General features: G+C 44.0%; 1 protein-coding gene across 1 annotated transcript in view; it reads left to right on the top strand.

Moving 5' to 3' along the window:
* Positions 1-25,325, top strand: part of LOC8043723 (atrial natriuretic peptide receptor 1) — a 214,104-nt gene that overhangs the window by 102,777 nt on the left and 86,002 nt on the right. The window contains exons 6-7 of the mRNA XM_042292130.1: positions 1,866-2,004; positions 9,134-9,215. Of these exons, the coding sequence (XP_042148064.1) occupies positions 1,866-2,004; positions 9,134-9,215 (221 nt within the window). The remainder of the gene's footprint in view (positions 1-1,865; positions 2,005-9,133; positions 9,216-25,325) is intronic.

A 25,325-nucleotide genomic window follows, 5' to 3' on the forward strand; every position in this document is an offset into this window, starting at 1 on the left:
TTATCCCTCGTCCAACTGGCGCAATGCTGCTGGGGCCAAAGTCCTGGGCGAAAATGTAAATCATATGATAAAAAAGTTAAAAAATAAACCGTGCAGGTGCGTTTTTGCACCCGTATAGCATTGCGCGTGTTCCACGAGTGTTAACCTTAGCGTATCACCGCGCTTCCCACGAGCCTCAAAAATCTGTTCAAAAGTTTATTTATTTAGTGTTTTTTTAATAAAGCTCAGCCAGTTTCTGCATGCAACCTTATGGTTATTTTCACTAATAAAAAATTATATGTTAAAAAATCTTTTTTGTTGGATTTGTTGTGACAATTAGCCCGCTATATTGTTTCACCCTGACCGTATTACTGATTTGAACGAACCGGATTGTGTAACTTTCAATTCTTTTTTTTTTTTTTAAACCAATCGGTAAAGCCTTAAAAAAAATCAGTCGAACGAGTGTTTACAACCGAGTAGAAGAGAAAGCTGTTGGTTGTTTTGTTAAGTTTACAAGTGTAAAACACAAAGAACGAGAGAGTTTGAAATAATTAATAATGACGAAATTTTCGAAACTGGGTAGAGATATACAAATTGTATTTCTTGCAAGATTAGAGCTAAGCACTGGACCATGGCATTTCAAGTTACGATTGCTAAAAAGGGGTGTATGTAAATAGTTGAGGTCCCTTTAGGACGATGCGGAACCAGAAGCTAGAGGAAATGCAAGTGCAGAAAAACATACAACATTCATAATGCCACTGCACAGATTTCGTCTGCGTTTGACCAGATATTGGAGCAGTCACAAATGCGCCGGAATACCACGACATATTTTGGTTATTGCGGGGTTGCTAATGCTTGAGTGGCCTCCTCGGTAAGTAGCGCGGGCCGCACTCGACGACGCATATGGTCACTTATGTTCCAGCAGGCAAATACAGAAAAGACCCAATAAAGCTGGCGGTAGAAACCATTCTATTACGACATATTACTATTCTAAACTCAGATCATCAGTACGTAACAGAAAACAACGCAGATCTTAACATTGTTCATGCTGCTTTTAACTCCAGCACCAGCTAGCCCATTTATTCAACGAGTCAGAGCTTTACCAATTTTTTTTTCTTTGGCTGAAATGTAGACATGTCACTTCCATTTATACTTCCATTCACATACATTTTTCAAAGTAGAACCCGTCGACATTATTAGCTTACACTAATAACACCACGAATTATTAAACAATGTAAATTAGACTAATCACGAGATGGCACATCAATAAATATTTTTGAGGGTTTAACTTATTTAGAAATGCCATCTGACTTCTATTTTTCAAGCAGAACAGTCGGAGAGGCAATCACTTTAATCTACAAAGACAGTGTGTCCAATGACGAGGACGAAAATGTTTTGAAGACCGAAACTTAGAATCTGCGTTGTAGCACTGAGCGCCACGTTTCACCTGTTTTCCCCATGCTTGGTGTCACAACGCTGATTTTATTATGAGGTTGAAGCATAATTCTCGTTCTCGTTATTTTCCTTGCAGTCTTCCTAAATACCAGTGTATCGGTATTAAGTGCGTGCGGGCAAGAAAAAGCGCGAGCATTTTTACGACGGTACATGAACACCATAGTCCCCCAAATATTCAAGGATCCCCAAAAGATGTCAACATTGATTAGATATCTTATCTAAATGACTTGTATATCTACAAGATGGTGAATGTATGCACCGTCATATATGCATATATGACGGTGTATGCATTCACCGTCTTACGCTGGAATCACAAAATATACTTAATTAAAAAGAAAAAGAATAAAAATCAGCGTGTTTTCAAGAAAGAATGAATAGGAAGGACGGCTTGAATTGGGAGAAGAGCATTTCCATCGAGGCTCGCATCGCAGGTGGTGGCCAACTACTTCGGCGTAAACAAGAGCTTCAGCGACGTCCCAGGTCGTATGATCCACTGGCCCGGAGGGAAGCGACTGCCTCCACCGGACACGCCGAGGTGCGGATTCGACGGCTCAAAGTGCCCCGACGAAGGTACGCACCACACGCAAAACAATTTCCACTAAACATAAAAAAGAGCTATTAATGGACTCAATTCCCAAAGAATGCACATCCTCAAAATACACGAGCGAAACTAAGTAACGAACAAGCCAGTAAGAGAAAAAAAAGAAAGAAAAGTTTTTCCTTCTTCCCTTGGCCGCAGATAATCCTCGATATTTGCCGGCGCCAAAGCATGACACATGACCAGCTTTTTCGGTCGACCCTTCGTCGCAACGCCGTTCCTCGGCAACATGTATGAACGATGATGTTTCGTGTGCCTGAGATGTCTTGCTTCCAGGTGCTTTTTCTAGGGGGGGCAATGTTAACGGCTCGGGTCGTTTATTAAGGAAAGTAGGAAATTCCCACGAGTTCCGGTAAGAAACAAATCTCTGGCAAGGTGGAGCCTGCCGAAACCAAACCCTCGGCCATGTTTTCCCAGCGAAACACTCTAGTCCATTCACAGCTGAGCTCAAAGGGCAGTGGGAACGAAGCACTCGTTCGATCAGTGCACCGCCGAGTATGCCGCACGTGGTCGTACTCTCTCCTCATGCACGCAGGAAGAAATAAGAGTAGAGCGGCGAAAGGCAGACAGTTGGTTGTTCCGTGTGCGTACAAGTTCAACCGCCATTTCAGTTTAGTGGTGAAGAGAATATAGAGTGCTTCGTTCCAGCGAGGATTTAAGGTATACTCATCATAGTTTACGCGTTCCTGAGCAATATTGTAATCAATATTTGCGACTGTTTTAACGAAGCAGGATAGAAGCCCTCGCCTCAATAGTCACTATAGTCACGAGAGCCGAATCAGTGGAATTGCTCGAGTAGCTAATCAGAGCGCCGAAACACGAAGCGAGAAGCGAGAATATGAAAGGCCCCACGCTGCGTTATCTTGAGATGTGAGCAACTGCAGAAGCCCGTGAAAAAAGTCTCGTGATGCTGCTTACGAAGGTTTTTCTAGAAGATCGCGTTTAGAATGTTGTTGTTCGATGAAGACAAAAACATGTGTTTTTCTCGGGACACTAAACTCGTCAAGCACAGAGTTGGGCCGAAGTTCACGGAGCACTCAGATTGGACTATCACGACGATGACTTCGCACTTTCGTCGCCGGTGTCCGATTGGCGCGCTTCGCGAACTTGCGCCTCCAACTTTGTGTTTACAAGTTTGGGGCCTTTGGATGTTTGATCTTTCGCAGTCAGGTGGCGATGTCGTCATACACAGTGGCCAAAATATGAAAAGAACAGGAGCCCAACAAAGTCTAAATCTTACTTTTAAAACAATGAGCATAGATGACTCAATAAACTTTGTTGTTTTAGACAGATTTTTTTTCCTACCTTTTTATACTGTTCTCTCTTCTTATTATGGGACAGTAGAGAGAAATTGGATATCGGAACACCTATAGCGCTAATTAATTGTGCTTGTAATATTCGCAACTCTTTTACGTTTTATTTTATTTATTTGTTTGATGGTGAATCACCCTAACTCTTTCGAGTGTACGTACGGGTAGGTATGGGCACTTGATCGATTATTAAACCGATTAATCAAGTAATGCTTTATCGGTAATTAATTTTTAACCGCGTAATCAATTCAAATTTCGCAAACAAACCAAAAATTTTAAAATTTGACGTTTTCACCTCGCACACGTGGACGACTACACGACAATGAAGGCAAAGTTTACGTGAAATTTTCACCTAGCGTTAACGATAGGCGCGCTAGTTGTAATTCTAAACAAGTGCAGAAACGTTAAACGTGTTGCAGCCACTTCAATGTCGCGCAAGTGTCCGTTTAGCGCCGCAGTCTATTGTGAACAATCAAAGGAGTTCGCTATCGCCGGAGAATAACAACGAACCTCTTTGCCTCTACGGCTGAAGTAATACTTTTTTTTAATGTGAATGTCAGTTGACTGTTCTCAGCTGCACTTCAAGGTTAATTTGAAATACGAAATTGTACACTGCGCCGTTTATCACAAAATCAACAAAGGCAAAAAAAAAAATAATTTCGGCTTTTTAAACTTTTGTGCGTGGGAATTAATGGAATCGATTGATCGATTTATTATATGATTAAAGGATGGCGATTTATAGAATTCAAATCTTTAATGGACACCCTGCCCAAATTTTTCGATTACTAAATAATTCGTCAGAAACACTGAAGACTACTTGCGTGCAGGAATGCGAAAGCATTCCGACGAACAGCAGCACCCCATAAATTCCTTTTTCACACGGCACCTAGCCGGCTTCACGACGGCTCCCGTGACGTGCGTTCCTGTGCTTTTCTTCGTGTTTCATTTGTCAGAGACGTGCTTGATGACGTACTGGTGTGACCATCTTTCGGGCACAACGCCACCGCTTTTTTGCGTAATAGGACAAGTGAAGCTTTTGCTTAAAATATGCAGTGTTACGTTAAAAAGAAGAAAAAAGGCTTAGAATGCAATGATGGGTAAAACGTGTTAGACACTCAATGTGTAAGCCGAGTCGACATTATTTTTTAACTTGAAGTGATATCAGCTGATGTTAAACGTGGAAAATGTCAAAAACGAATGTTTCGTGAGTGTGTGTGTTTGTGTGTGTGTGTGTGAGTGTGTGAGAGAGAGAGAGAGAGAAGCGCAATTGAACAAATTGGACAAAGTTTGTGGCGGTGAAATAGACATTTGTTTTTTTTTGGTAAAACATAGCGCCCTTGTTGTTCATTTTATTAAAATATTACTACGTTAAAGTAGTTTATGAAGAAAAATATGCTTGAAAATTATCTTTTTGAAATGTGTTTATACCTGAATGGTAAATATTTCAAGAAGATCACTAGGAGAACTGTCACATACTTTTAGTTTATAATTGTGAAAAATTTTACGGCGTTCTAGGCTCTTTCCCAATTAAACAAAATTTATAAGTGACGTAGCTGTTATCTTTGCATAGTGATTGGGGAAAATTTTGATAACATGTTCCTTGTGAAGCTGAAAATAATTCAAGTATAATTTTTAGTGAGACGTCAAGAGGGCGCTAAAGTAAAGCTATGTTATTGCCATGAAGACATTTGTAGATCTGCAAAGTTGAATATTTATTATATATTATTGACTCTAAACTTAGTATTAACTAAAAGGGTATTTATAAGTTTTCATATGAAAAAGGCAGTTTTCGTTTTTCAGTAACTCTTTTGCTCGTCCTTTTTTTAGAGCGCAGCTCTTAGGGGCCCGTTCCCGGCTTGAGCGGCGTCGGCGTAACTGCGCGGTGCATCATGGGAAATGTCCCATAATGCACCGCGCGAGCCCTACACCGGGGTCGCGTGACCTCATGGGGGGCACGTGACCCCCCCGAGGTCACGTGACCCCCCGAAGTCACGTGACTCCCCTGAGGTCACGTGACCCCCTCCTTGAGGTCACGTGACCCCCGCCGATGTCGCGTGACCCCCGATGACGTCATCGTCACTGATGACGTCACTGCCATCCACATCGTCATCGTCATCATCACTGATGACGTCACCGGCATCCACATCGTCATCATCATCACTGATGACGTCACCGGCATTCACATCGTCATCGTCATCATCACTGATGACGTCACCGGCATCCACATCGTCATCATCATCATCACTGATGACGTCACCGGCATCCACATCGTCATCGTTATCATCACTGATGACGTCACCGGCATCCGCATCGTCATCGTCATCATCACTGATGACGTTACCGACATCCCCATCGTCATCGTCATCATCACTGATGACGTCATCAGTGACGTCACTGATGTTGTCACCGGCATCCGCATCGTCATCGTCATCGTCACTGATGACGTCACCGACATTCGCATCGTCATCTTCATCATCACCGGTGAAGTCATCAGTGACGTCACTAATGACGTCATCGGTACCCGCATCGTCATTGACACTGATGACGTCATCAGTGACGTCAGTGATGACATCATTGGCATTGGGGGTAACGTGACCCCCAAGGTAACGTGACCCCCCAAGGTCACGTGACCCCGCCTGGTTAGTTTAACCCCCCCCCCCCCCAGTGCCCTTCCCTCCTCCTCCTCAAAAGCTGCGCTCTAATTCGGCGTTACAGGGAGTTGTAAGCGGCTTTCACTTTTTTAGAGCGCAGCTCTTAGGCGCCCGTTTGCGGCTTGAGCGGCGTCGGCGTCGCCGTCGGCGTAACCGCGCGGTGCATTATGGGAAATGTCCCATATTGCACCGCGCGAGCCTCCCCCGGGGTCACGTGACCTCGGGGGGGGGCCGGGACCCCCCCCAGAGGTCACGTGACCCCCGCAGTCACGTGACTCCCATGACTTCACGTGACCCCTCCCCGAGGTCACGAGACCCCCGCCCGGGTCATGTGATCCCCCGATGACGTCATCGTCACTGATGACGTCACCGGCATCCGCATCGTCATCGTGATCATCACTGATGACGTCATCAGTGACGTCACTGATGACGTTACCGGCATTCGCATCGTCATCGTCATCGTCACTGATGACGTCACCGACATCCGCATCGTCATCGTGATCATCACTGATGACGTCATCAGTGACGTCACTGATGACGTTACCGACATCCGCATCGTCATCGTCATCATCACTGATGACGGCATCAGTGACGTCACTGATGTCGTCACCGGCATCCGCATCGTCATCGTCATCATCACTGGTGACGTCATCAGTGACGTCACTAATGATGTCATCTGTATCCGCATCGTCATCGTCACTGATAACGTCATCAGTCACGTCAGTGATGACATCATCGGCATTGTCATCGTCACGTGGCCCCAGTTCACGTGCCCCACCAAGGTCACGTGACCCCCCTAGGTCACGTGAGCCCCCCCAGTACCCCTCCCTCCTCCTCCTCAAGAGCTGCGCTCTAATTCGGCGTTACAGGGAGTTGTAAACGGCTTTCACTCTTTTTTCTTTTACTTCCTTTCAAGTGGCAAACAGTCACGCGCATTCCACTGCTGACCTGTCTGATCCTATTCACATTTAAAAAAAAATAAAACGTAAACTTTCGTCAGAAATATTTCGGTATTCTTTTGATGCCCCTACTTTTATCAAATAAAAATATCATGAAGCACCGGCTGCTTGAGCTAGTTCCTACACACTAAGAAATGCCTGCGCGTCTACTTACCCGCAAAACACTCAAAGAGTCGATCTGTGCGATCTACGAAATCAGCTCAGCGAAATATGAGGCGGAACATCCGTTTAGACCTAAAAATGAAGCCTGCGCTGTGGCATTACGCAATGCAGAGCGTCATACTTGCATTGCGTAATGCCACAGCGCAGACTTAATTTTGATGTCTAAGCATCTGTTCCGCCCCATCATTCACTGAGCTGATTTCGTAGATCGCGGAGATATGCTCTTTGAGTGTTTTGCGGTTAAGTAGACGGGCAGGCATTTCTTAGAGAGTAGGCCTGACACAATGTTTCAGTTCAAACGAGAAGACCGAACGAAGGAAACTATTCAGCATTTCCAGATGGTGAACATTGCCTGTAGATTCTGAGAATAAGCCGCAATCCTTGAGCCTCTTATGAACACGAAATGCTCAAAGATGGCACCAGAATGCACTAGCCGTAATGAAATTTTAGGAAAAAAATGTTTGGTGACCTAAACCAACTCCAAGCACTGTATGTGTTGCATTAAATAGCCAGCTCTTAATGACACACTGAGGCGACATTGAAGAGGCCTAACCCTGAAAAATAGTTTCCCGAAAAGCAATCCGTCCCAAATTATGCACAGCGATCGCACGCTAGCCGGTGGCGCTTTCTGACCTGTCCATTTGCGATACTATGTTTGTGCATGCCTTTAACCCCAGTTTACTGATATTTTATCTAAACGCATGTGTATAAAGAGCACAATATTTTTTTTTTATCTCGCCACAACATTTTGCAAAAAGCTATGTCGTGAAGTGTGCATGAGACGTGCGCAAAATAATTTACATCCAGAGATGGCATTGTAATGAGCACGATGGCTTTCGCGCTACTCTGGTCAGTTTCGTTTCACTGCAGCTTCGTGTCGTTCAACGCGTCGAACACTGCCCGTGTGCACTCAAAACTGAATTAATAACTTAAATTATGCCTAAAATATGTAATTTAAACACGAGTACTCAATCTTCTCTGTATTTTTATGATGTTTTTACTACTTGTAAAAATTAATTAAACTTACATGCACATGTTGAATTACGATCACCTTTCGATCTGCAACCCTGAAACACTTTCACCAAATCATACAAAAAGAACCATTAAAAAAAAGTCAGTAAGAGCTAGCGCAGGAGAATTAGTACAAGATAATCGCATCGCAAGAATACCCGGAGCTGGATAAACAGAATTGCCAAAGAGTTGAAAGTCAGGCGGAAAGACAAAACAAAGGAAGTGTTTTCTTCTCTCATAGTTTTCAAATAACTCTACTTCTGTCTGGACTAGCTTTGCGACACGATAAATAACCATTCAATATTTTATTCGCGTGTCTTCAGGACTGATACCTAGTAAAAGACCCAAAAAGTGTGATGCAGTGTTTAAGATTCTCAGGCTCAAGTAATTGGTAGGAGCGATTTATTACTTCTTTTTGTGTGGAATATAAATTATTTTTAAATTGAACGCTTTCACAATGAAGTGAAATTGAGTCATCGACAAATCAAGAAACACAAGGCGTGTTGAGTCCCGAGCCTTCTACACTCTAAAAAATGTCTGTAAGTCTACTTTCACGCCGAACACTCAGGGAGCCAATCACCGCAACTTACGGAGGCAACTCAGCGAACGACGATGCAAAAACATATGTTTAGACCAAAAAACGCAGTCTCAGTTGTGACATTAAGCAATGCAAAACGTCACGCTTGCATTGCCTAATGTCACAACTCAGTCTGCGTTTTTTGGTCTAAACAGATGTTTCGGCATCGTCATTCGCTGAGCTGCCTTTTTAAGTAGACTCACAGACTTTTTTTAGAGTGTAGTGTCGCTCCGCAACCAATCTGATTAGGGCGTTAGCTGATAACATTGCTGCAACCAATCTGCCTCAAGGTCTAACCAGTATCCTTTAATCTTAGCCAATCAAAGCTGGGCGTTCTGACGTCACCGCAACCTCTAAAAAAGTAGCAGACGAATTTGCTCTCCTCATACATGGGCTGTCTTCAGCTAATATACGTTTTCTTCCTCTTGTAGAACTTCCAAAGTATGCAATCGTGAGCGGCGTCCTCAGCGGCTTGGTTGTCATCCTTTGCGTCGTATTCTTCTTCATCTACAGGTAAGATTTACTACGATTTTAATTATCTCATAATCACAGGTCCTTCGTAGAGCAAACACGGCTGAGGTTTGTTCAACCGTCCCATGTATGTACGCGCGCCCCGTGTGATACGCACAAAAGAAAGAAAAAAAGTCGGTGAGTTCTCTATCGGGCAGAGCACGAAGACAACCGATTGCGGCAAACAATAGAAATATTGCTGCGTATCAAGCATACGATAAGATCTAAAAAAATGCAATTTAGGTAGCGACAACGCATAAGTTGTACCTGCCTACTTTGAATTATTTTGCCTGAGTCTAAGGTTAAGTTCTATATTTCTTAGGATTCCTCTACTATTCGCCACGATTGAGTGTTTATGTATTCACTAGGAAAGTAAGCACACATGCTTTTTTTCTTCTTTTATATTGTATGGTCGTTAAAATGTATATAAATTCGTATTCAAGGTTGGCAATGTGTTTTGGATTAGTAATGTAAGGGCGCGGTTGAGTAATTCGTATTTAAGTGTGATGTGCTACGTGAGGACCGCCCATGACTGCTTAGACGTGATTGTTACTATGGCAACTGGGGTCTGCGCATCGCGTGGGAATATGGAACGCAAGCGTTCGTCAGCCGAAATTCGACCTCAAAATTCCCAAAGTAGTTATGAGGTGTACGAGGCTCTTCTCGATAATGAAAACATTTTTTTAAATATTTTTTTAATCTGAACTTAAAATGTGGTATGACCAGGGTAGAAAGTTGGGCAAGTTGATGATTCATATTGATTAAAAAGCGCGACAGGACAACGAACACAGAAGGAGGCACAGACACAGCGCTGTGTCTGTGTCTCCTTCTGTGTCCGTTGTCCTGTCGCGCTTTTTAATCATTGTGTTATGAATCTTCCTTCGCTCAAGACATCCTTATCCCAGAGCAATGCGCAATATAGTGGCTGAATGGCGAAGCTCAACAACGGCAGGGTTTCAATAATATACAATAAAAACATTTCTGTCTTAATGTTCGGTAACAAGTGAAATCTCAAAACGAAACAAGAGACAGCAAGTAAGAGCCAATCTTGAATTCGAATTCTTTACGTAAAATTTGTTTTGTCAAATATGTTTAGGTACACTATTTCACATACTTGCAACGTCTACAGTAAACTATAAAAAAAATTAATTATGAGTATATTCTAAAGGCAGGCAGAAGAATTGTAATTGCATATGTATTTTTTCTTCCCGTGTTTTGGGGCTTTTCTGCGTGTCGTTTCGTCTGTACACGGCAATGAGACACTCTTAACAAATTACATGTAGCGGTTTCGTAAGAAAAAAAAGTGGCGACACTAGCACCGATGTTTGTAATTGACAATATGTGGCGTTTTGAAGATAACATGCACATACTGTGGCATGTAGTGTTTCCCATTATGATGAAACTCGGGAGGACCTCGTTAAATCCAAAGATATGGTCCACTCCCGAACAAGCTGTACGGCGTGCGCACCATTGGGGGCTTTGGGCCTCGCTCCAATTGGTATTATTGAACTCCATTTATTTGAATCGCATTAAAAAGTTCCATAGAGACAACTTTTTGTTTTTCTGCAAACTGATTTGATGACTATTTTCGGTATTCAATTTATCCGTGGATAATTTTATGTTTTTTCTGTTCGGCAGCGTACGGGTGTAATTGCGAAACTCATATTCGCGCTGAAATACGGAAAAAAGGATTTTCGATAGCGTAAAAATCATCTAAGTAAAATTAGAAACAAGAAAAACATAAAACGAAGTCATACGGTACAATTGTTTATATTAAACGATCGATGTACGCCTTGTCGTATGAGTCACCGAAACTAAACTTTATTTTGCAGATTTTGTCAAGTAACAGATATAAATAAAAACTAGCGTTTGCTTAGATTTAGCATAAAACATTAGCAGCGCCTAGAATTAAGTGGTAAATAAATTTTGTCCGGAAATATGGCCAGCCATTAGATAGCGATGGACGCCTCAGTAGCGGGGAGCTCATTTACCTAGTGTACCGTATCTCTTTCACAAATGGGTTGCATTACGCTTCAAATAGCCTCTCGAGACTTAAATCTGATCGTGGTATTGCTACGCACCCGAACAAAAAGTATGTTCGTCAATTGTACTTCTAACATTCACTTTGCATAAAAAGCATGAATACGTAAAACCTCAGTTTAGCATCCAAAGGCAGGCACCAAGTCACGCTACTTGGTGTGACGCGGGTGTATTACGAATACGTCTGATATCTTCAACGAGGTGTATTCCTTCTGAATTTAGTTTAATAGAGTAGGGACACGCATAGAGCACAGGCTGCATAGTTAATAAAGAAAAGTATGGGTAATTTTTCCTATGCGATAAGCTTGTTTCTGTGTGAATATCACTGGTAGATTATATTCAACTGCTGAAGTGCATTTTATGATCGTTTTATGGCTAAAAAATCTTTTTAACCATCTCACCCGTGCTTTTTACTCATAGGGAGACTAATTTATTTACCGAGCGTAAAGGCCATTGGTGTTTTTTTTTAATTAGACGCACGATCACCACGGATATATTCAAAAGAAACTGGTTATGTGTTAGAAATTCCCTGATCGTTGGCACGTTTCTCAATTGGTGCGCATTACAAAACGATACATTACCCTTCTACGTGAAACAAAAACAAAACAAAAAAAATATAGCGAGAACGTATGGATAGGTTCCTCTCGTAAGCAAAGCAAAAATTGCTGTCCGGGTTATAAGAGTGCTTCTTTTAATGATTGCACGATTGACATTTTCTTTCATAAATATTTAACGACACATTTTTCCTCATTACATAATATACATGCAACTCCTCCATACACTTAAAATTACCCTTTGTACACTCTGCTGAAATGCAGTTTTAAGCCCTTTGGGGTGCTGAAAATATCGGGTTCATGAAAGAAGTTAGTCGTTGCCGCGGTGTGTTTCTTAAACCCTGTTTTTTTTTTTCTCATTCATATTTAGGTGTTTTTTATTTTAAGCGTTTCATATATTGTCGACGAAAGCGTAACGCAAGAAATGCTCTATATATACGTCGAAAAAAAAAGTTAATTCAAAAATTAAAGACGTTTACGATTCCCTGTAATGACGAATTAGAGCATAGCTCTAGAGGAAGAGGAGGAGGGGGTATGGAGGGGAGGGTATGTCCCTTCCAGACCCGTATATGTAGAGAGTTTGGTCAATGGGAGGCGCGGGCAGAACCAGGGCGTGCGGCAGACTCGGAAAGAGGGCTTGGCATGCTCTTTTGACCAACCAGAAGCCGAAAAGAATCCCCTAGCGGTGGTAGCGAGAAACAGTTCTGATCGAAGGTCTATGTTCGTAGATGGTTTTAATAAGTGCGTAAGAGAAGTGTAGTAACCCTTCGTGGTTGAAAAAAAGGTGCACGTGTTGTTTTTATCATGATCATGCAGAAAGATGTAAGAAACGAATGCGCCGCTCAACTCTGTTTTGCGCGGACAAAGTGTGACCGCTCGGACGGCAGATTCCCGGCCCTCGGCGTTTGGCGTACGGATTATGTCGATCGTTCCGCTAGTCGCGCTCTTCCACCATCATTTTAGATGACCGTGATTGAAACATCACATGTACCACATTTTCAGTCACCGAGAGTTACTCCGACGCACTTATGAATTTTGTTTCTCGCAACCACCGCCAGGGTATTATTTCCTGCTTCTGGTTGGTCACATTCGAATTTCCGAAGACGCCCTGGAACACGCCCAGCCCGCTTTCGGCCAATGGCGCCTCCTCCTTTGTCTCCTATACTTCCCAACGAATGGCCAAACTCTCTACATATACGGCTCTGGTCCCTGCCTCCCCCTCCTCTCCTCCCTTCCGCCTCTTCTGCTCCCCTCTCATTTAGCGGGAAATTTTCGCTACATTTTCTGCTGAACTCAGCTTAAAAATTCCCTGCTAAATTTAGCAGGAATAGTGGTTTGCTAAATTTAGCAGCGAATTGGTTTCGCTAAATTTAGTGGGGAATCATTTGTGATAAATTTAGCGGGAAACTTTTTACGCTAAATATAGCGGGGAAATTTTTACGCTGAATATAGCGGGGATATATTTCCCCTTAATTTAGTGGGTAATTATTTGCGCTAAAATTAGCGTGGAAATTTTTCAGCTAAATTTAGTGGGGAAATTTTTTCCTAATGTCAACGGAAAATTATTTTTGGTAACTTTAGTGGTGAATATTTTCCGCTAAGACTAGCGGGGAAATATTTGCGCTAAATTTAGCGAGGAATTTTTATCGCTAATTTTAGCGCGGATAATATGCCTTTTAATTTAGTGGGAAATTTGAGCGGAAATTTTTTTCTGCTGTTTGGCGTGAAAAATTTTCCGATAAATATAGCGGGCATTTTTTACTCTAAATTTAGTGGCGAATCTTTTTTGCCGCATTTAGCGGGATCATTTTTCTGCTATATTTAGCGGTGAACTTTTTATCGCTAAGTTTAGCGGGAAATTGCCTGCACTAAATTCAGCAGGAACTTTTTTCTGAGAAACTTAGCGGGGAATTTTTTCCGTTAAATTTCAAGGGGAAATTTTTCCGCAAAATTTAATGGGGAAGTTTTTTCGCCAATATTAACAGGGAAATTTTCCCACTAAATTTACCGGGAATTCTTTGCGCTGAATCTAGCGGGGGAATTTTTTCCACTAAAATTTACTGGGGAAATTGTACCGCTAAATTTAGCCGGAAATTTTTCCCGCTAAATTTAGCAGGAAATTTTGTTTTTTGATAAATATGTCAGAAATATGAAAGATGTTTACAATTCTCTGTAATGCCAACTTAGAGCGCTGTTCTTGAAGAGAAGGAGGGAGTATAAAGAGAAAAGGGTATGCCCCTCCTTCCCCTCAATACCATCTCCTGTTTCCTCCTCCTCCTATCCTCCTCGTGCTCCTTCCCTCCTCCTCCCCTCCTCCTCCCTCTCCCACTCCTCTTTCCTCTCATTTTGCTCCCCTCCTCCGTTCGTCCTCCCCCACCTCCTCCACCCTTCCTCCCCCTTCGGGACGTCACTCATGACCTTCGTGCCGTCACTCGTGATGTCCTCGTGAAGGCCATGACCTTCACTGTGAAGGTCATTACCTTCGTTGTGACCTTCGTTACGTCACATGTGACGGCACGTGTGACGTCAATATGGGAATCCTCCCATAATGCTACGCGCTGTTGCGCCGACGGTGACGCCGCTCAAGCCGGAAACGGGCGCCTAAGAGCTGCACTCTAAAATTTCCCTCTTCCTCCCTCATGACGTTAGACGTGCCGTCACATGTGACGTCATTATGGGAAACGACATGAAAGAGATACAAAGATTTCATGTTTTGTTCTCTACCTTATGTGTATCTTAATGTCTGACACACTGGAATGTTACTAAACACGTCATATATTGATTAGTACAATACAATCCATACTCAAGCTATTTGAACGACCACGATATGCAGCGTTTCGAGCTTAGTTTTTACATAATTCATCATTGTGACGTGCCTTTTTTATAACTAGGAAATGCCTGAAAGGTTTTATAGGAAAGAGCGCTTAACGTAATTTTTAGTTGAAACTACTTTAAAAAAAACATTAGATGTTTATCAGTCGAATCTAATGATAACTGTAGTCTAATTGTGCGGTTAGATTTTGTCCAGTGCGGTAAAAAAAGTTGCAGCAATTTCAATTTGTTTTATGTATTTAATAGCAGGGTGTCAACATTTAGAGCCTGGACTTTCTTTTATATACACAGGGAATGATAAAACTAAATAGACGAAAATTAAAAAAAAAGAATATTTTGACTTGACATTGAGGCTCTTGCTCGCAAAAAAAATAATATTTTCTGGATTGTGATTATATTTCGCAATATTCTTGTCTCAACACTTTGAAAATGCGACAGTGATAAGTCCTACAACGTCTAGAAATATCGTAACAGTATTTTTTGTTTTATTTGAATACACCGTGTTTTTATGATCCTTACGAAAGGTCAACCATAAACGATACAAGAAAACTGATCTGTGACTGTTCTTCTACATTATTCACAATTGTTCATGTGTTAAACCATAAAAACATCATATTCAGGAACCGGCTAATAGGATAGGGATACATGCCTAGTGTCTGAATGATTCTCTCAATTTAGTTTTTTGTGTATGTCAGTGTGAAGTATACTCTTAAGTGGCCCCCAAAGGCGAAGAGCTCAGTTTAGAAAATTTAAAGAGAGGAAAAAAAAAAGTTAACGATAAAGAATATTGCGGTTGATAGCCTTCACTTGCAGGGGTAAAACTGTGATAAGATGTCCTAGAATATTACAGTCGCTTCGGCCAAAATGATATTGGTTCTAAATAACTCAATTAAGAGTTTCATGGACGGCGCAAAATGCAGTAACATTTAAAAATGACTAAAAAACCTAAGGATCTTCAACGTTTTTTTTGTTCCTTTCTTTTCTTTTCCATGCACAAATCTAACCCACTCAGTTCAAGCAGACCCTTTCTAATGAATTGAAGCTGCATAACAAAATTAATAAGTGAGTGAGAAGGAAAGAAAAGTAAACTCCCTGTCAGTAAGCTAAAGGCAAAAAATAAAACATCAAAAGACATTTCTTTCTAGAAATTACAAAGTGATAAAATATTGAAGCCAGAGAGTTTGAATGTAGACTTTACCTTATTAAAAGTGAAGTTTAAAAAAAAAATATGAACTTTATAGGATATAAAGGAAGAACAACTGTCATGAAGTATAATGATAATAAGTGACGGCGAAGTACAAATCAACTAGACCTTTCTACGGAGCACAAAGCTGCCGCAAACGGACTGTTCATAACACGTCGAAAAACGTAAATGTACTTACAGAAACTTGATTTATTTATTTTTTATTTCTTTCAAAGGGAATAATAAAAATGCTTTTGGCAGTCCGGTCGTCCTTTGTCTTCTTCGGCCCTTTCGTGTGGCGTACGTGTGCACTCGTTGAATATTTCGAATTTATTTCGACGGCGAGTCACGTTTTGTTCGTAATTCGCTTATGCAGAGCCCCAGCCTCCACTCGGAATATTCCTCCGCCGTCAAAAGTGGAGGGAACGAAGAAAATGATGTTCCGAGGTTTACAACGCCATGCCGAGCGCGACTGCTCTGGTATACAAACAACGGCCATTCTTTTCTATTTATACTGAACACGGTTTTCTGTCAAGTGTTACCTATTTATCTGCTCAAACGTATTTATATGCCCAGAGATCAACTTCGTTTCCCGACCGTCGTCAATTAAGCTTACACTGAGGGATCGACCAGTACGTGCTTAGAAAGATTCTACTCACAGCGTGCTGTGGTCACTGACAACTTAAGAAACCTAGGGCGCGGCTGATTATGTTCACGCATCGCGCTTCGGGATTTTCTCTTTAAAGTTCCTATATGCAAATGCCGCACTTTGATTGACTGCGTAGAGATAAAAGAACGCTCCGGGCATATAACGCCCTGCCCTTCGTAAACTGCGAGTGACTGTATAGTGAAGTGAAGCGCTTCACAATCGATCGGAATATCATTTAATTTTGAGCGTACTATAGACAATTTACAATTTTATAAAAATCAAAGAACTTTTCTTTGTGAGGAGAGAGAGAGAGAGAGACACACCTTTAATAAAGCCGCCCATGTCCGGGCAGTGGCCACTAGAAGGTGAGGCATTTCGGGGAGGCTTGCCGGATCAGGTCGGAGCTCGGGGGGCGTTGTTGAAGTCAAGGGGTTTCGCACATGGGTGATTGGCTGCGCTAGGGGATGCCAGAGGGCAGGGTGAGGGTACGAAGGGGAAGTGCCCCAGCTCTTTCAGGTAAAGGGCATGTGGGGAGGGAGCAGATGTGGAGGGAGCACATGTGGAAGAAGAAAGTGGGGATATTGTTGGGCACGAGGACAAGACCAGTAGGTGCACTCTTAGAAAAAAGGGTATCGATAGTCCTCCCTTAGGGGAGGAACGGTCTTGTAGCCTATGTTCCTTTAGAAAGGGAGAAACTTTCGTTTCTGAAGCAGGGGAGCAACTAGTTCCTCCGTCGCCTGTATTTCATTATGGCGGCCCTGAATCGAGAAAATCGAGCTCAATAAGGCTTAACGAAGACGGTATGTCTCTTGTACGGCACGAGAAGAGCAGCAAATAAAAGCGTAACATGAGCTTTCCGCGAACTGTTTTTCTTTCCGAAGCCAGATTCCCCCCCACAGGTACAGAAACGCGTTTCGAAAGCAGTCATTCAGTCTTCTCGGTGACAGCACTGCGATGTTAAACGGAGACAAGCGATACCCAGTTTCCTCGCCCACTTTACGTCTTACCTTTGGTGTTCCTCGAGTCACAATTTCTTCGTCAAATGCACATCACGGAGGAATGGCAAACTCAATCCGCGAAACCAAAAGCCGCTCTCAAAAAAACCAACTCGAAGCCGCTGCTTATCGCGTAGCGTGAAAGAAGGTTAAATCGCTTGCCACCAGATGGGAGGGTCAAGCAGATTAATTGCAAGTGGCTAGGCTAGGTGGCGCTAGGTACTGCCTGATTCATGTTCTACAGTTTTTTTGTTTTATTTTCTCAGGCCACCATTGCGCTTCGGGATCTTCTACTATGCACATATTAAGCATACTACAAGCATCAGGTGATCATATATTGAGCACATACATATATATGGCACATACAAACATCAATACAACAGCACACAAACCCGAACACTACACCCGATCCCTGCGTTTCCGTCTTTTATACTGGTCGTTTTGAACGTACGGAATTTTTCGGTGACTGAATAAGCAATAAAAAATATTCACAGCATGTTGATATTTTTTTTTTTCGGAAACGTCAAATCTTTGAGAGTATTTTCAATGGCTCGGGAGATGAATCTCTTATTAAAAAGCAAACTCTCGATCATGCCGTAATGATTTGAAAGCCAATAAATCAAGCCGCTCTAATGCGGTTCGAAGCAATGAGTTTGTTTGCGCACACGGCACGTCGTAGCCAGTATTTCTATTGTATTCTTTGTTTCTCTATATGTGCTGTTCGCGCAAGGCTGCAATTCCCGTCTTGAACTAATCTCTGTAAAGCGGATATTCACCCAGCTGGAAATGATGCTTCACGGGCTGAGAAATCGCTTTTCGATCGACTTGAATGCAGTCAAAGCCGCGACTTGCGGCAGGTGTTAAGTGTACGGAGCTGCGTCGTGGCGAGCTCAACTTCTAGCGTTTATCCTAGGGCGCCTCTTGGAGGGCAATTTCTCCAGAAACCGTACTATATTTAAAGGGCCGATGCAACAATTATGTATTTTGCGCAAATACCGCTTAGAACGGATCCCTGACGTTAATGACGTGTGAAATACCCGTTCGTTTTTCACCACACGCAATCGAACTCGCAGAAAAAAATAAAGAAACACGAGCAAAGTTCGCCCCTTCAACTCGCAGCCAGAACAAGCGGCCACGTGATCTGGAGCCGATTATATGCCGCCAATGTTGATCATAGCCATGCGCTGGGGTTGGCAAGGCACAGGACACGCGCTGAGTTCCAGACATTGTTATGGTTCGGCTGTTGTCGTCATTGGAGCGATTGGACACAGGACACTACCCGAATGGTTCTTGAGCTATCTTTTATCACGAGCCGAAATCGAGTGTCCACGCCATGCTCGGGTCAAATCTATGAGCCGCATTCAAATATCGTCACTCGGCGGTACTCCTACCGCCCAGCTACGTCATCAGGTTTTGCGAAGGAGCGATTGATTGAAAACACTCGGTTTTGTCCTCGAAATTACAACGCAACAAAGGAGTTCCTTGGTCAGTGGCGTTGCGTGCGAGTATCTTTGATTCCCACTAGTGCCAGTTGAATATCGTTGCACCGCCCCTTTAAACAGCAAAATAAAGGCGGGTAATAATTTGTTGAAGAAGAGACGAGAGTATCTGGTTCAAGGCGTTGCGTACAATTAGATCTCTGTTGATTTGTGAAATGATAGGTCTTGCGGTTTGAGGGGGAGAAACGAGAGTGGCGAAAGCGGTAGAGGTGGGTAGAGATGGGAGTTTGAGCCATTCATCTCTCGGGTTGCGGGAGGGGGGGAGGGTTGACTAATGGCATTGGTCAAAGGCCTGGGCAGATCGTGCGATGTGGAGTTCTGGCGTGGGGAGGGTCTGGAGCGTCTAGGTAGCTGGAGGTTGCGCACTGGGGGTGGCGGAGGGGACGCTCGGGTGTTCTGTCTTCGGGAGCGGCTGCGTTTGAGGGCCCTGGAGCCACGGTGAGATTTGACTTGGGCAGGTGTTTTGCTGCGGCTGCGGCTGCGTGATGAGGCTAAAATGACGAACTGGTTGAAGGTAGGCAAGGTGGGTCAGTTGCTAAATCCGGTGTCTATACTTCGTTTCAGCTTAGGTCCGAGCGCGGCCGATGTTAGGAGTCGAAGGGCTAATCAAACAGCGAAAGAGGCACAACGTAATGGTGTGCTTTTTGCAGTTGATAGGACCAGCCAGTATTCGCCGTCTCTCTGTGCGTGCTCCTCCGCCGGCTAGTCCTATCAAGCACTGAGAGCACACCATGACGTTGCGCTCTTTGCGCGCTTTGATTGACCTTTCGGCTCATAACATCGGCCGCACTCGGATGTAAGGTGAAATTAAGTCTAGAGGGGGTGGTCCTTGAGTATGGACGTTGTGGCGGTTCCCGGGCCTGATTTGTTTTTGTAGGGTCTGTGTTGCTTCGAGGCGCGCAGGGCAGGAGGGGCCTGTTGCTGCGTGTTCCCCGTTACAGTTGGGGCATCGGGGCTCACAGTCGTGACGGATGTCGGAGGAGTTTTGGTCCGGAGGAATACGGGACCACACACGGCGCAGCACACGAACTCGGCTCGGGTGAATCGGTGGCCGTGTGGTCTAGCGCAGACCGGCTCGGAGCACGTGGAGCGAAAGCTCGTGCTGCAGAACCCAGGGATTCTGGGCTCAATCTCCACCCCTGCCGGTTTCGATCTGGACGAGCATCATACTGGCGTGCGGACGTGTATCACTACTGCGTGGAGCACGTTAAAGACCCCAGGCTAGCTGTTGTACTGCACTGGCTGAATTGCTCATCTACAGCGAGTGACTCGTCGCAACTATGAAATGGCAGACCAAGTACACGCTGTATAAATATCCACACAACCCCAATTTTTATTCCAACTCGGCTCGGTTTGGGCATACAAGGCTTCGATGTTCGAGGCTGAAGCAGTGCCTACATTGCTGGCTGTTAGGGCGTGGTAGGTACAGCCTGAAGACCATGGAACAGACAATGGAATGTCGAGGGAGAATACGTCCTTCGATGGTGACGAGGAGCGAGGCCTTTTGGCCTCGGTGGCGCCATCGGAGAATCCTATGGGAGGGGATGTAGAGCAGTGAGTGGATGACTTCGTCAGTGAGATTCAGTGATAGTCCGTGGATAACTCCTTGAGCGTTATTCGGGTTGTTGGCCTCGTACGTGTTGGCGGGATGCAGTTTGCCTTGGAGAGGGAGTTATTGAAGATAAAGGAGTTTGGTGGCCGCAGAGTCGTGACATGTGTCCACTGCCCCGAGTTTTTAACGGGATCGCAGCTTGATGAAGGTGTCTTGGCATTCCTGCTGGGAAGGCAGGCTGCTTGTTGGAGGGCTTGGTTGACGGTAGTAGGGCTCACAGATGCCCAGTTGGCGTTGCCCGTCAGCTTCATGAGAAGGGTCCGGCGTGAATACAGGCGTAGTGTTGGAGTGGTGGGGGTCCAGCCGGTTCCATCATCGGCAGTCTTCATGGGGAGGTGGGACGCAGATATCAGACAAAACTTTCGGCACGCGCCAGTGTCGGTAGTCGCCGTGACCTGCATGAACTAGGGTTAGTGCGGCGGCGACACCGGTCAAGGCGAAAAGTGGCGCACCGCTCGGTCAATACCGAGCACAGGTGCCAGGTTTGAAACTCTAGGTGCGCAGAAGGTGTTTACAGAACTCTTAAACAAAGCTGAGCAGGTTCCGAGGCCGGGAACTGGCAAAATCGTAGCTGGTGACGAGAGCTCGATGCGGCCACTTGAGACGCATCCTGTGCGAGGAGCGGTATGATCTGTAACATATGCATAAACGTTTGCTCGTGTGCCCGGCCCTTTGGTTGCATGCGTGTAAAAATAACGGTAAAAACGGGTAGAATGACAAATAGCTCGGTCGCAACTTTGAATTTAATCGAATGATCAAAGCGCTTTGGAGATGTTTATTTTAACTCTTGGTGTTTGCCGCACACGTCGTATACCGACAAGCGCAACTGGAAACGTAAACCAGCGTCGGAGAGTATCTTTGAGGAAAACCCATATATTGTCCCGGTAATATGGAGACAAAAAGTAAATATTACAACTTTTCTGAAATTAGGTTTGATACTTTCAAACAATCAGGGTTATATGTACCAAGTGGCCTTGTGGAACTTGTATAAATTATTTTTAAAAGAAAATTAAGGGCCCAATATATGAGCACCCGTTAGGTTTGTTGCCATTTAAGAACTGAAGGTCAAATTTAGATCTCACGACGCAGGATACAAAGCAATCATAAAATACGAGATAGAGAACCTTAGTTCACATAGATATGAAGACAGCTCACATTTACGAGCCTGTGTCTTTAAAGGGAAACTGAAGAAATTCTTGAGAAAAACGAGTTCAGGGTGAATTCTTGCGTATTTCTGTCCCGTGACTTTGAACCGCAATCATTTGCCCCGTAGGTATCAATAGACGCGAGAAAAACGAAAATACCAAACGCTGGATGTAACGTTACACCCAACAGTTTCAACTGCCTTGCGCATGCCGCTTGTGAGGCGTCGCATGCTGCGTTTTTAACTGCTCGGGTAGGGCTTGCGGAATGCGCAGAAATGTTGATATCTCGCACGTCACGAATCTCTCCTCACACCGAACACGCCAGAAATGAGAGACTTCAACGCTATTTTGAAAGCGCTGATGGTGTACTTGGCGCAACAAAAAAAAAAGAAAAAAAAAATATAGTATCAACGTTCGTGACCATGAAGGCAGAATAAAGACGATATAAGTGTGAAGGGGTTTTGGCTTTCTTAATTTATTTACAAATTACAAATTTACATTTACATATTTACAAAAGTGCGTGTTGGTTGCTGCCGCAGATCGTTCTGTGTCTCGTGCCATCTGCTGGTGTCGCACTTCGTCTTCTTCGGTGCCGCTGCGCTCGCCGCTACAAGTGTCTTTTCTCGAATTCAGAACCGCTTTAGTTCCCTTTAAAGGCACCATGAAGAGTTTTCCGAGATCGCCTAAATATGGCGATAACTCACTCTGCCTGCTCTAAGCATCATACATTCCTAAATCTTGAAGATACGCGGCCCATTTACTATTAAAAAAAAGAAAAGAAAAGATTGGAGCACAGCGAGGTCCTCTCCGGCGATGAGAGGAGCATGTTCCGAATCCAGGACCACTGTCAGCCAATAACAAGCGAAGGATCCTCGCGCCTCCGACCGGTTGGACAACAGAGCGAAAGTTTCAATGCGCGCGCCTCGTCGCCCATTCAGCCCGGGCTAATGGCGAATTCCACTGGTCGTTTTTGAGCGCGCTGGGATCGACTTTTCTGGAGCGAGCCAATTTCACCGGGCAATCGGGATCGAGACCGACGTGTTTCACTGTTCGTTTTGGATTAGTTCCCGCCCCACATCTCAATCTGGATATGAGAAAAACCGTTCCCACGATTTCGGCGGATTCAACCGAAAGCCAGCCGGGCCAGCCCTCGGCGCACACACGCGACTTCCTTTCTCGTGGGGCATCTCGCCTGATCTCGCCCATCTCGCCTCAGAAGGAAGAAGAAGCACGTCGTGGGCTGGGCTCATTGTCTCGACATTAGAAGAATTCGTAATGGCCGCTTGCTTACCCCTTGGCTCGACAGCCGGTTCGTTTTCGAGAAAGGAGAAGAGAAGGTATTTGCCGCTCTACGGGCATTCCGGCAATCTTTGCTAGAAGCGCCTGAGCCATTCCTGCCGCTCGTGCGTCAAACACGTGTTAGCGCCGCGATTGCAAAAACGTCTTCGAAACGACCACGGCGGCCGCGGAAAACGGATTCCCGGGCAGTTAAATGACGGGAAGGTATCCCCCGATCCCGGAGCAGTGGTCATGTTCCACAGGGGATCCGTAGGCGGCGCGACCCCGTTCGGATCGTGTGCTCCAGTCCGGGTCTGGTCAGCTGATCTCGGCGCGCTCCAAAACGCCCAGTGGATTTCGCCATAAGATTCAACCCAGAGAGCGCGCGTTTGAAAGCTGACGACAGGACACGCCAGTCCCGCGGAAGATATAAGAACAAAACAAACAGCAACACATAGTGCGTTTTTTTTCTACAATATTTCAGTATTATCTGCCCTCTCCGCGAAAAATCATAATTTTTCCATTAGCCTTTTTGCCATTATTATGCACAAAAGCACACACATTTTGTGATAAGTGCGTTTGCAAACTCTACGCAATGTCGCCTTCATTAGTCATTCGTTGCCGTTGCTGCCGGAACAATTCTCTTCCCATCGCCGGAGGTGAGCTCACTGTGTTTTATTTTTGATTATTTATTAATAGGGAAATCTGCCGCGCATTGTTATGATTCATGAATATATAGAATGCTTAGAGCCCACAGAGTGAGTTATCGCAATATTTATCCGATTTGAGAAACCTCCTTAGGGAACCTTTGAGCTCTTGAATAATGAAATCAGCGCCATTCAATCAGTTTTAATTCTTCCTTCCCTCACTGTTTCTTTAAGTTCTTCAGTGTTGTCAAGCTCACTTCCCCACCGTCTTATCTTTCCTCCACACTCGATCATTGCAATAAAATAGCTCGGCCACAGTGTTTTTCCACGGCACATCAGCACGCCCCTCTTCCTGATGCAATTGTGGATTGGAATGACCTTCCCGAAAACGTCGTCACCATCCAGGACTCCATCAGGTTCCGAGAAGCAGTATCAAACATTGTACTGAACACCCACTCCCCTCATTTACGCCTTATGGCCCTGATGGTATTTAAATGAAAAAAAAAAAAATCTGTGTCTTCAAGTGTTTACTAAGGCGGTGACTATGAAAACTGACTTTTTTATTGTTTACATAGTCCTCGATAATACACACAAAGGCCAAGTGGCCTGGAGGTGTTGAAGTGTTTCTAAACTCTGCTTTTTTTTTATTGTCCCGTACACATATACTTCCTTTTTTATTCTCGTAGTTCAAAAGTGTTGTTGAAAGCGCGTTTTTATGAGTCAAAACTTACTTTCAAGCGATTCCCTGCAACTCATGTATGGAGCCATGCTAATAGAATTTTCTCTGAAAACCTTCGAGCCCGAAGTTAGACGAATAAATTATTTTCCCGAGTCGATAACTCGCGAACGTTCGGTGGAAAGTGCCCTTTCAAGGCAGAATTGCTGCAAGGACCATTCTGTGAATCTGCGTGCTCATTCTCGTTCAAAGAGGGTGGGGCGTCTCGGAGACTCCGTCTCCAATTCTCGGAAAAAAAAAAATCTCCTGGTCAATAAAAAAAATCGCTCACTTTCGGGCGTCACAGAATCTCTAACGGTCCCATGGCCGTTTTTTTTTTCTCCTTCGTGGTCGCGAAGGCTAATCTGAAGATTTCATGCTGCAACGGATACAGTGAGTTAGTAGATGGCTAATTCGTAAAATTATGCGTGCAACGTTAAGGCTCAGCAAAGATTTTGCGGCTGACGGCAATGATCTGAAGAGCAAAACCTTTATATCTGCCCGTCATTTGCAAATTCTGTTCGGACATCCTTGGGCGCGCGTGCCCTTACGTATCACACGAAGGTCGCATATACTTGTTGTCAATAGCCGTATTTCTAACTTTTCTTAACTTGCACGAAATTTTTTTTTTGGAGGGGGGGGGGGGGGAGGGAGGCGTTCTATGATAAAATGCATAAAACAAAAACAGTGTGCCATAATCATTTGTGACAGAAATTTTGAGAGTTGGCTGGTAAAGCCAAACGCTTAGTACTCTTTATCTAGATTAAATGGACGCTACACTCCGAAACACATATAAACAATACTTGCTTAAATAGGAAACGTGTGTGGCAAATTGACCCAAAAATTGTCTAAAATAAATTTAAAAAAAAGTTATAGCATTATTTAAAGCACTATGCGCATTTTAAGTTTAAAGTAATTTCCTCTGCTCAAACTTGTCGGCAAGAAAAGGACTCTATTCGGACGT

This window comes from Ixodes scapularis, unplaced genomic scaffold, assembly GCF_016920785.2.
Source record: "Ixodes scapularis isolate PalLabHiFi unplaced genomic scaffold, ASM1692078v2 PGA_scaffold0__279_contigs__length_252992795, whole genome shotgun sequence".
Lineage (NCBI taxonomy): Eukaryota > Metazoa > Arthropoda > Arachnida > Ixodida > Ixodidae > Ixodes > Ixodes scapularis.